Source organism: Callorhinchus milii, unplaced genomic scaffold (assembly GCF_018977255.1).
Source record: "Callorhinchus milii isolate IMCB2004 unplaced genomic scaffold, IMCB_Cmil_1.0 Scaffold10, whole genome shotgun sequence".
Lineage (NCBI taxonomy): Eukaryota > Metazoa > Chordata > Chondrichthyes > Chimaeriformes > Callorhinchidae > Callorhinchus > Callorhinchus milii.
Genome location: NW_024704751.1, coordinates 20,741,308 through 20,754,246, shown reverse-complemented (window position 1 = coordinate 20,754,246; position 12,939 = coordinate 20,741,308). Strand labels below are relative to the sequence as shown.

At 43.1% G+C, this 12,939-nt stretch overlaps 1 protein-coding gene across 1 annotated transcript in view; it reads right to left on the bottom strand.

The window, feature by feature from the left end:
• The window catches only part of csmd2 (CUB and Sushi multiple domains 2), a 696,667-nt gene that overhangs the window by 156,390 nt on the left and 527,338 nt on the right, over positions 1 to 12,939 (bottom strand). The window contains exons 11-12 of the mRNA XM_042338904.1: positions 4,040 to 4,143; positions 3,443 to 3,555 (exon numbers count right to left, since the gene is read on the bottom strand). Coding sequence (XP_042194838.1) covers positions 3,443 to 3,555; positions 4,040 to 4,143 — 217 coding nt within the window. The remainder of the gene's footprint in view (positions 1 to 3,442; positions 3,556 to 4,039; positions 4,144 to 12,939) is intronic.

Sequence of the window (12,939 nt, the reverse complement as noted above, 5' to 3'; positions counted from 1 at the left end):
GACACCACATCATTGGAGGTACCGTCCTTTGGATGAAATGTTAAACCCAGGTCCTGTCTGTGCCTGTTCAAGTAGACGTTAAAGTTCCCAAGGCACTATTCAAAACGAGAAGGGAGTTTCTCCCTGTGTCCTGGGTAACAATCCCCCAGGAAATAGAACCCTATCACAAAAAGCAAAGATGTGTGCCTGTTGTATATGTCACCATTAAAATAAACAGATGCCAAAATCTGTAAATTATTTCATCTCTGTGCATTAGCACTCAGCAGGAATCTGTGCTGCAAGCATTGACAATTCCCTGACACATGTCTGTCTATCCACGCTCCACATGAACAGGATCAACCTTTGATAAACTGCAGCATTTAATGTCTAATTCTACTCATTTATATCAGGCTCACTTTAATCATGAATTCCACAACCATCTTCATCTCACATCCAATGCAACACTCTGCCTTTGAGTTTCTTTTTTTTAGTATTTTAAAAACAAAGGAGCAAGATTTCACATTAATAATAAAACTGTTTCCACTTTGCTGAATATTGATGACTTGTGTGGGTGGCATGAATTTATATTCAACCAGAAATTAGCTTCTCTGAATTCTGCAGGTATAAAATTGACTCTCTGCGCACGTTTATTTTATAAGTCAGATTGCCTGACTTTAGATTGGCATCTGTCTTCTTTTCGACTCTATTTAACATTTAAAATATGTGCACAATATATTAGGAACATACAGTGCACTGTGTGAAGTACACGAGTGATAATTATCCATGCATTTGATACAGCACCTTTCACATCAGGAGGACGTCTCAAAACTCTTTAAAGGATTTTATTGTAAATTGTAAATTGTCTGTGTATTTTGTAGCCAAACTCGGAAGCCAATTTTGCACACAGTAATGTCCCACAAACAACTGTTAAGTGAATGACTGACTGTACCTGGGGGATTGTTGGCTGGGAGACTGGGAAACACTACTTTCGCTTTTCAAATTATGCCACGGAATCTTTAATTCCCCATAATAATACTAATAATCCTTTTGATATTGCGCTTTTCACGTCTTCTCGATGTCTCAAAGTGCTTCACAGAATAGACTGTAAAGTAAAGTGAACTGACTGTATATTTGTGGGCGAAACGCGGCAGCCAATTGCGCACAGCAGCGTCCCACAAACTGTCATGGATTGAAGTAACCAATTTATTATTGTTTTTTTTCTTGAGAGATTATTATCAGGCGTGTAAAGTAAGGAAACTTGCTCAAGGTTTCGCCCTGCCGGGAATCAAACCCAAAAAATCAATCATTCACCTCATGATTGTTTGTGGGATAAAATTGGCTTCCACGTTTGTATTGTGATGCCCTCCTGAGGTGAAAGGTGCTTCACAAATGTAATTTTGTTGTTGTTGTATACAAAAAAGTCACCAAACTTTATTGTAAATCCTGTGAAGCGCTTTGAGACATCCTTCCAACATGAAAGGCATGATACCAAACAGAAGGCTTATTATTATCAGCACCTTGGGACATCCTTCCAACGTGAAAGGTGCTATAGCCATGTATTTTTGTTATTTGTTGTTATTATTATCATGATTCTTGCTTTAAACCCAAGTGGAAAGAAGACATCCAAACCCATTGCCTTACAAAGAGATCCAAATTCCTTCACTGATAAAACAAACCTAAAGTAGGTTCATAACATGACATTCAACATAAGTGCCATTGAAATAAAGTAATTGTTCAAAACATGTGGACAGGGGTAAAGGACCAGTTTTGCAGTTGGTGAGGGAGAGAGGGAGGGAGGGGCCCTTTAAAGGTCATTGCGAAGCATTGTTACTGGGAGCCTGATCGATCATGGGTATGGATTTCTCAGCAGCCCTTCTTGTTGTATGAAGCTCTGCTGGGTAAACAAAGGCCAGGCCAGGCACAAACACAGCCAAACAGATAATTAATTGGTCAACAAATGATCGCACAGCCCACTGCCTGCCTGGCTCCAAGCAAGAAGAGCCACTGAAGTAATCCAACTGCACATCCTCACCGCAGAAACTAATGGACTTAATATGACCGACAATGGCCATCTCCACATCCTCCGTCCCACCATCAGCCACTTGGAGACCGTTCTCTGGAACTCCTTTCCCAGGTCTCTTCGACTCGCTCCCTCCTTCCCTCCCCCTTTCAAGGTCTGTTTTAGAATGCGTCTCTTTGACTGCGCTTTCGGTTCTCTTTTCCCTCCTCGCCGGTCTCAGCTCCCACCTTCAGCTCTGATGTCCAGCCAGAACTGTCAAGGGTTGTGGAGTGTTCTCTTATTGTGACAAGCCCAAATCGTATTGTATTAAAACAACACAATATTAGACAACAAATTTCTCCTGGGATTCACTGATATTCAACCTTCCTGAAGAGTAGGTTATTTGCTGAGATGGTGAGAATAGACTTATTGTTTGTGTTGTATAATGATGAACTTGTCTGTTGTGAGACTAAGAGAGAGAAGCGAGAGAAGGTATTTGTGGGATTTTCCTGTGTGTTCCACACACCATTACCAGCACAGAGGCTGTGTAGGTAAATTTACAATCCATAGATTTACACAGACTGTACGCCACAGAAATAGGCCACTCAGCCCAACCAGTCTGTATCGGGCTTTATGCTCCACACAAGTTTCCACTTGCTCTTTTCTCCAGTCCTTATTCTTCTATTCCCCTCTCCCTCGTGTGTGTGTGTGTGTCTATAATAAACCTTCCATTTGATACAGCACCTTATTAAGTTGAAATGTCTGAAAACACTTCACCAGAATATGACTGTAAAATGTAGTGACTGTGCATAGTTCAAGCCTATTTTAGTGCAGCACATAACATCTCTCCTCACCGACAAACCATCAGTCAGAGTCTCAGGTAAGCAAGTTTGGCCTTGGATCGGCTTGGGCCAGTGTTACACAGATTTCTGGTCTCATAGTTTTTGCAATGATGTGAAGCAATGCATTGTAATAATAATAATACTAACCCTTATGTTCCTTTCATTTGATATTGCGCCTTATTATGTCATTGAGACATCTCAAAACAGTTCACAGAATACATTGTAAATTGGACTGTATTTTGTAGGTGAAGCACAGCAGCCAATTACGCACAGCAATGTCCCACACATGGCCGTGGATTGAAGGACCACATTTTTTTGAGGGACTATTACCCCCAGAAAGTGATCCGCCAATCGACTAACAACTGGGTTCCTCCTCACCGCTAGATAAACAGAGGTGTGTGGAGTAAGGAAACTTGCCAAAAGTTTCGCAAGCGAGAGGCCCCGGATCCACTCTCTTGCGAGGCTAGCGCTCTAGCCAGTACGCTACTGGATTCCACCCGCTCTAATAGGATCCGTGAGAGACTGGGTCGTTTATAATGGAGACACGAGTAGCTCCATTCCCTTTCAATTCCTCCCATTTGTGTTAGATGCTGTGCGCTGTGGTTGTTCCTGTGGCAGGTACCTTGGTACGTGGCTCTGAAGCCCAGCAAGCTTTTGGTCTCATCAGTCTGGAACTCCACCCACAGCTGGTTGCTCACGCTGACGATCAGGTCGGGAACACTTGTCCCTGTCAAACTGCCAGGTGAACATCAGAAAAATATAATTACTACAAATCCAACAGCATTCCAAACGTCAGGTTTTGTGAAGTACTTTGATACGTCCTCTCATGAAATGCGCAAGCTACCTACATCTCAGTTCTATTAATAATAATCCTTACATTTGATGTAGCGCCTTGCAAATTTGGAGGACATCTCAAAACGTTTCACAGGATTCATGGTGAAGTTTAATGACTGTGTATTGTGAAGGCATGCACGACAGAACATTCCACACAGAGCCATGAGGTGAATGGCGTATCATTTGGGGGATTGTTGGCCAGTTTTTGGATTGTTTTTGAATAGTACCGTGGGATCTTTACAGTCCACTTGATCAGACAGTTGGTTTAATGTCTCATCTGTAAAATGGTAGCTCCGACAATACAACACTGCGGTGAGAGTGAGCCAGGCTGACACCCCGTTGTATTGAGCACACACTGGAATTGGATGGGAAAGCTAATACTCACACATGAAGCACTGTTTTGGGTTCTCCCGGTTGCCCACCATCGCCCACTGTCAGTGTGTCGTAGCCTCGCTCCAACTCAAAATCATCAAAGGTCAACTTGATGACCTGGTGGATAGAAATTAACCCACTGATAAAGGCATCAAATGATGAGCAGACAGTCAATAACAACAACAGCTTATAATAATAATAATCCTTGCATTTGATACAGCGCCTTATTGTGTCTTCGAAACGTCTCAAACGCCTCATAGAATACACTGCAAAGTGTAGTGACTGTTTATTTTGTGGGCGAAATGTGGCAACCAATTGCGCACAGCAGTGTCTCACACACAGTCGTGGATTGAATGACCAAATTATTATTATGTTTTTTTGGAAGGGATTATCGCTCCTGGAAAGCGATCCGCTAAACAACTAACAACATCTTGCACCTTCACGCAGGGTAACGTCCCGGAGCACTGACCACAACTCACGGAGAGAGACGTGGTCACAAAATCTCAAGATTGGTTCGGATGAAGAAGGCCCTTTCAGCTCATCTAATCTCATCCCCCCACACATCAAGCATTTTTTTAAATGGAAAATGGTGGAAAGGATGTCCAGTGGGAAGGGCGCTATATAAATGCAAGTTGTTGTTGCTCATTTAAACAAGGCTGTTGCATCTCACCTAGATCGGCTTTGAGGTTTATAATGCTCACGCTGGGAGGTCGACTCACAGCGCCTCGCAGGGTAAACTGTAAAGTGTAGTGATTGTGTAATTTTTAGGTGAGCGCTGCAGCCAATTGACAGAAGGGAATGTCCCACAAATAGCGGCAAGGCTGCCCTGAGCATCACTGCAGTACAAAGCTTTAACGTCCGGGTTGGTAAACTTCTGCAGTTGAATTGCACTTTAAATTGTTCCCTTTCTGTACATTTGCGCGAGCACATGGGTTCCGGAGAGCAGCCTGCCACCGGCCCACTCACTGCACAAACCAGGGTAAGGCTGATTCCGCATGCAGCTGTCACAAGGAAGAGGAAGAGATTTTCGGCACATCTCTCTGGGCTACCCTGAAACCCCGCAAACAGAAAGGAAGGTGCTTAATCATCCAGTGCCTGTGGATAGATTTGGTTCTGATCACAAGCAATACCTTCCGTCCATTTCCTCTGTCTGCTTTATATAGAGCAATAATGTCCCACATGCACTTCACAGAACACTTAGGTAACTGAGCCCTGGATTTATGGGATGTACTGTACACTCTCTGCAACTTTCCTTCTTTTCAAAAGTTTCAAAAGGTTTTTTCCAGTGTTGTCCATGCACCAGAAACAAAAGTTATAAAACAGAGGCCAAAAAGGCACATATTTACAGAGTTTTTTTTTAACATGACTTCAACAACAACAACAACAACAATAACAAGAAGATTCCATGTGTGTAGCACCTTTCCTGTCGGGAGGACGTCCCAAGGCGCTGGACAGAGAACAGCATTTCAGACCCGAGCTGGAGTTGGAGGGATAAGGGAGGGGAGGGGAAGGGGGTTGGTCAAAGAGGAGGGTCTTGAGGCGGGATATGAAGGAGGCTAAGGAGGGGGCGAGGCGGAGTGATTGGGGATGGAATTCCAGAGGTTGTGGCAGAGTGGCTGAAGGCTCTCCCACCAATGGTGGGGCGGGTGGGTTGGGGAACATGGAGCAGACCAGAGCCGGCTGAGCGGAGGGAACGGGCGGGTTGGTAGAGGGTTAGGAGATCGCAGAAATAGGGTGGGGCGAGTCCATGGAGGGCTTTGTACGTGAGGACCAGGATCTTGAAATGGATCCTCTGAAGGATAGGGAGCCAATGAAGTCAGGTGAGAGTGGGGGAGATGGGGTCATGGAGTTTGGTGCGGGAGAGGACACGGGCTGCAGAGTTCTGGATTATCTGCAGCTGTGGAAGGAGGAGTTGGGAAGGCCGACAAGCAGGGAGTTTGCATAGTCGAGCCTGGAGGTGATGAAGGCATAAACAAGAGTTTCAGCGCCTGAGGGGTGAGGTAGTGGCGGAGTCGGGCAATGTTATGGAGGTGAGGGAAAGCAGAGCGGGTCATGGCTTGGATGTGGGGGAGAAAAGACAGTTGAGAGTCAAACAAGACACCGAGGTTCCTGACTGGTGGTGAGTTGTTGTGAGCGACCATGGAGGTTAATGCTGCCAGAGCCTGAGGTGCTGAGGCGCTGGTGTGAGCCAATCAGGAGGGCCTCAGTCTTGTTCACATTCAACTGTAGGAAATTTACCCTCATCCAGGACTTGATGTCCCACAGGCAGTCTGTCAGGACAGCAGTGGTCCTGGAGTTGAGGGTGGAGGCAGAAAGATAGAGTTGGGTGTCATCCGCATACTTGTGGAAGTCTGCGAATCCATGTCTGCGGATGATGTCACCAAGGGGGAGCATATAGATATTAAAGAGAAGGCAAGGACAGAGCCCTGGGGAACGCCAGATGTGACAGTGCGGGGGCTGGAGGAGAAACCATTAGAGGCAACGAAGTGGAGACAGTGAGAGAGATAGGAATCGAACCAGACAAGGGCAGGTCCATGAAGATTGAGTAAAGCGGAGAGGCGGTTGTATGAGGATGGAGTGGTCGACAGTGTTGAAGGTGGCAGAGAGGTCGAGGAGGACAAGGATGCAGAGGGAGCCCTGATCACAGATGTTCAGAATGTCATTAGTGACTGTTTCCATGCTGTGGGCAGTGCGGAAGCTGGATTGGAGGGGTTCAAAGAAGGACTTCAGTTAATGGCTGCCACAGTTATGATCTTGTTTAAAGTTGAGGTGAACCGATCTTATGTTATGGAAAACGTACTGTTATTTCGCTTCACGGGGCTAAAGGGCAAAAACATCTGACATTTCATAATGAACAAGACGTGATATCACCATATACTTGAACATAAAAATCAGTCGTTCCCTTCACTGCCGTTTGCGGGATGTTGCTGTGTGCATATTGGCTGCTGTGGTTTTCCTACAAATGGAGTTACTGGGCAGAAATCTTGTCAAATGCTTTGAGACAGTTGACATTTTATAGTTGCTGTATCAAATTCAAGAACTATTATTGTTTTCAAAGAGTGATCACTGGATATTTGGTGGCGATTTCAAAGTCGTCATCAAATCAAGGGATTACGATGAGTTATTATAGATAATAGTGAATTCCTGAGAGTGATTAGGACACCGGAATGAAATATGGAGATTTGTATGTATTGTGTAATATTGTACACCTTGGAGTGATTCCAAGGCCATAAGATCATTGAAGAATTAAGGTGGATTATGTAGAGAGGAAAGAATATCTGGCAATTGTAGCAGTCTAATGCAGAGTGAAAAGAGATATACTGGCACATAACAATAATAATAATACTTGCATTTGGTACAGCGTCTTTCATGTCAGAAGGCTGTCTCACAGAACTTTACAGGATAAAGTGTAAATAGGAGTGACTGTGTGTTCTAAGGGTGAAACGCTGCAGCCAATTTGTGCACAGCAATGTCCACATCAGCCATGTAGTGAATGACTAATTTTATTTGGGGGAATTGTTGGCCAGGACACCGGGACAGAGAAATTCCTTTCCCTTTTCAAATAGTGCCATGGGAACTTTAACATCCACCTGAACAGGCAGACAGGAATGTGGATTAACATCTCATCTGAAAGCCGGCATCTCCAACAACGCAACTCACCCAGCACTGCATTGAGATCCAAGCCCAAACATGTTTGAGCCCACAACCTTCCGACTCCGAGGCGAGAGTGCTACCAACTGATCCCGGCTGATACATGAGATGCAATACAATACAAGTTACATTTGCACAGCACCTTTCACAACAGGAGGACGTCTTGGCACTGCTGGTTGGCTGGGGGTGGGAGTTGAAGGAGGTGTGGAGAGGAAAAGGCGATTGAAATGGTGGTCAAATTGATAGGTCTTACTACAAATACATGTGAATACATCAAGTGAATCTGATCATTTGCCAAAACAATGTTCACCCCACATGCAGCAGGTAATAAGCTAGGAATAATTTGCCGTCCGTTGCAGGAGATGTTACAGCCAGAAAGGCATTGGATTTTAATAATGAACTAAAGGAGAAGTGATGCACAAGCTGCCCTCTAATAGCCAGTAATGTGTTCAAAGGTGTCATTAATCCAGGGGTTTATCTGCTGTATTGATTCTGGCATCCAGCTTTGTCTCATGACTGTAACAGTTGGAGGCTGGTTAATTTTCTCTCTCTCTCTCCCTCTCTCTCTCTCTCTCGTTCGCTCGTTCTCACACTGTCTCTCTCTGTTTCTCTCCCTCTCGTCTGTCTGTCTATCTGCTTCTTTCTATCTGTCCGTCTCTCTCTTTCCCGCTGTCTATTTCTCGCTCCGTCTTTGTCTCTCTCTAAGTCTCTCTGTCCCTCTCTTGCTGTCTCTTTCTATCTCTCACTTTCCCTCTCTCCTCGTCTGTCGCTCTTCCTGTCTGCTTCTCTCTCTCACCATCTATTTCTCTGTCTCTCACTGTCATTCTCTCGCTCCCTCTCACAGTCGTTCTCTCTTGCTCTCACACTGTCTGGCCCTCACTCTCTCACTGTCAGTCTCATTCTCTCTCTCTCTCTCTAACTCCCTCCCCCTATATCTTGCTGCGGGAACATTGCACGGCTGTTTGCCAGGATGTTAATGGATCAGAAAGTGCTGATGATCCCATATATCCGGAAATCTTACTGGAGTCATCTGACCCTAGAAATTTCCCAACATGGTCAATTTAATTAGGTTACTACTTTAAAACCATGAGAATTAAAAATCTACTGAGATTTATCTCATTCGTTTGTGTGTGGAATTTAATGGGATTAATAACAGATCGTCAGTTCCATTCAATTTTTGGGTGAAAAATTATAATGAACTAAGCTTTGCATTCGATACAGTGTCTCTCTCATGTCAGGAGGATGCTTCAAAAGCCCTAGCAATAGGAGCAATGCTGCTATTCATTCATTGAAAAAAATGCCATTAATATAAAATATAAAGCTCAACCTTAACAAATGACAATTACGACGTATTTCCACACTTTGCCTTGTTCTTAAGAGAGAGACCCGGAAGCTGGGCCATGCCTTGGTTAGAGGATGAATGTCCCATTCATGACAAACACACAACAAGTGGCCTCCAAGGTCCCTGCTGTTTAATTTGATTAAAATCTAACGTCAAATGCAGAATTGCTCAGTTAAATCTCAAGTGCACTAAAATCTTTAAAGGGCAATGCAGATTTGTAGTAATAACTGTAACAATAACTTGCATTTGTCCAGTGCCTTTAATGCGAAGTTTTCAAAAACACTTCACAAAATATGGCTGATTAGAAATGAAGTGTATTTTGCTGAGATAAACACAGTCTTTAACATCAAAACATCTCATATCCCGCACATATTACACTAATAAGGTATTGTACCAAATGCAGATTATTTATTATTATGAGACGTTAAACCAAGCTCTGTGCTTGTTCAGGTGGATCCCAGCACCTTGGGACGTCCTCCCAACGTGAAAGGCGCCATACAAATGTAATCTTGTTGTTGTTAAAGATCCCATGAAAAGAGAAAGAAGTTTCTACCACTGTCCTGGTCGACAATCTCCCAGAAAACATTGGTCACTCACTTCATGACTGTTTCTGGTACTTTGAACTCCTATAGTCAAGGCTGACACTCCAACGTAACACTAACGTTGCTGTCCTTTGGATGATTTGTTAACCTGTGGTCCTGTCTGCCTGTTCAAGATTCAAAACCAGAAGAGAGTTTCTCTCTCCTAATGTTCTGGCTGACAATCCCCCAAAGTAAAACAGATCATTCGCTTCTTGACTGTTTCTCAGACATTGCTTCAAGGCACATCTCAAGAACCTCTTCTTCGACCGCGCCTTCGGACAACCTCCTCCCACTACCCTGCCTGTCCTCCACACCTCCTGATCAACTCCAATTTCCTGACTGTCCAGAGCCTTGAGATGTCCTCCCAACGTGAAAGGCACTGTACAAATGTAATACATTGTTTTGCTGTGCTCAAATTGGCTGCTGTCTTTTGCCTACAAAATACACATAAAGTGCCTACACTTTATGGTAAATCCTGTGAAGCACTTTGAGTCCTCACCTGACCTGAAACACATTATATCACACGTAAAAATTGTTGCTATTATTAGAGCCGTTGATAGAGGTAAGACTCATTCTAAAGTACATAGACACACAATTAATGACATTGTTAATGACCCGTCATACACAGAAGACATACTGTTGTATTGTGTTGCTGTTGACAAGTGAAATGATGTACAAATCCTTTTAATGGGATAATTATGACTAATTTGCACTTCACCTGTGTCAATTATTCTTATATTTTTCTTCCCCTAAAGTTTTGCTCTGGGCAACAATTGCTCTGTCAAATGAGCTTTTCTGGAGNAAAAAAAACATTAAAAAGGCAAACCGTCACACAGTCCTGACACTGTATTATGAATTCCTGGGGTTTGGTAAATGTGTTCCTTTATGAGTGGTTTATCTGATATCAGACTGAGCTTCATTGCTGACTATAATAGAGATCCCACAGGGAGCAGGAAAAAGATTAAGGTTTGGGCATTTTTGACTGAATAGAATGGAAATTCTGCCAAAACAAGTGAAAAGATTTGTAGTGACAATTTTGAAGTTCTCAATGCAAACCTTCAAGTGACAACAGCAGCAACTTGCATCTATATAGTGCCCTTCACATAAGGTAAGGTCTTGGAGTGCTTGAATGACCAGAAAGTTCCTTTAACTCCAGAAAATACTAAAACCTGGAAGATACTAAAACCTTACCAGAAATAGTGGGAAATCAAGAGATTAATGTTAGTGAGGAACTTAAAGAAATTAATATTAGTAAAGTAATAGTACTAGAGAAATTAATGGGACTAAAAACTGATAAGTCCCCTGGACCTGATGGCCTGCATCCTACGGTTTTAAAAGAGGTGGCTGCCGAGATAGTGGATGCTTTGTTTTTGATCTTCCAGAATTCCCCGAATTCTGGACCGGTTCTCGTTGATTGGAAGATCGCAAACATAACACTGCTATTTAAGAAGGGTGGGAGAGAAAAGATGGGGAGCTATAGACAATTAGTTTGACATCGGTGGTCGGGAAAATTCTAGAGTCTATAATTAGGGACGTCGTCGTGGGGCACTTAGAAAGTCATAATATGATTAGGCAGAGTCAACACGAGGGAAAGGGAAATCGTGTTTAACAAATCTTTTAGAGTTTTTTGAAGATGTAACTAGCAAGTTAGATGGGGGGAACCAGTGGATGTAGTGTACTTAGATTTTCAGAAGGCATTCAATAAAGTGCCACATAAAAGGTTGTTACATAAGACTAGAGCGCATGGAATTAAGGGTAATATATTAGCATGGATCGAAGAGTGGTTAACAGGCAGAAAACAGAGAGTAGGGATAAACGGGTCCTTCTCAGATTGGCAGGTTGTGACTAGTGGCGTGTATCTAAATTTGCAGACTATCCAAAGCTAGGTGGGAAAGTAAGCTGTGAGGAAGATACAAGGAGGACGCAAAGGGATATAGACAGTTTAAGTGAGTGGGCAGGAAGGTGGCAGATGGAATATAATGTAGGGAAGTGTGAAGTTATTCACCTAGGTAGAAAAAATAGAAAAGCAGATTATTTTCTAGAGGGCGAGAGACTAGATAGTGTTAGTGTTCAGAGGGATTTAGGTGTCCTTGTACACCAGTCACAGAAAGTTAGTAACAGGTACAGCAAGCAATTAGGAAGGCTAATAACAGGTTAGTGTTTATTGCAAAGGGGTTAGAGTACAAGAGTAGGGAAGTCTTGCTGCAATTGTATGGGGCCTTGGTGAGACCGCACCTGGAATATTGTGTGCAGTTTTGGTCTCCTTATCTAAGAAAGGATATACTCACCTTAGAGGGGGTGCAATGTAGGTTCACTAGGTTAGTTCCTGGGATGAGGGGGTTGACCTACGAGGAGAGGTTGAGTAAACTAGGCCTATATTCTTTAGAATATAGACGAATTAGAGGTAATCTTATAGAAACCTATGAGACTCTTAAGGGTCTTAAGAGAGTAGATGCTGTGAGACTGTTTCCCCGGTTGGAGAATCTAAAACTAGGGGTCATAGTCTCAGGATTAAAGATCCTTTAGAACTGAGTTGACAAAACATTTCTTCACTCAGAGGGTAGTGAATTTATGGAATTCTCTACCTCAGAGGCTGTGGATGCTCAGTCGCTGAATATATTCAAGACTGAGGTCGATAAACTTTTAAAAACTAAAGGGTTAAGGCATATGGAGATAGGTCAGGTAAATGGAATTAGCTTAGAAGATCAGCCAGGATCTTATTAAATGGTGGGGCAGGCTCGAGGGGCCGAATGGCCTACTCCTGCTCCTATTTCTTATGTTCTTATGTCCTGAACTATCTATGTACTATATCCCATCATGTTATTTCCAAATATGAAATAATTTGTGTTTGAAGGAAGGTTAGAAGACAGCCCTGTAGATACATTAAGCTGTATTGCCTCTTCTAAACATTGATGTCGACTGTAAGCAGTTGAGGCCCGAGCACTGATCCTTGTGGCACTCCACTAGTCACAACCTGCCAATCTGAGAAGGATCCGTTTATCCCTACTCTCTGTTTTCTGCAAAAAGGACATATGCAAGCGACAGCTGGGAAGGTGGAAGGTGAACTAGATGGACCTTGGGTCTTTTTTTCGTCTAGCATTCCTTATGTTTTTATGATGTAGCACCTTTATCACATTAAAACGTCCCAACTTCTATAAAATACTACTACTAATAATAATCCTTGCGTTTTATATAATGTAGACCATGATGAGCTGTTTTATCTTTTACTGAACAGTAGAAGCCAAGGACAGTAGATTGAAGGGGAGTAAATTCAGAACAAATCTGTGGAAAAACTACTTCAGTGAACGAGTAGTAAATGTATGGAACAGGCTCCCTTGG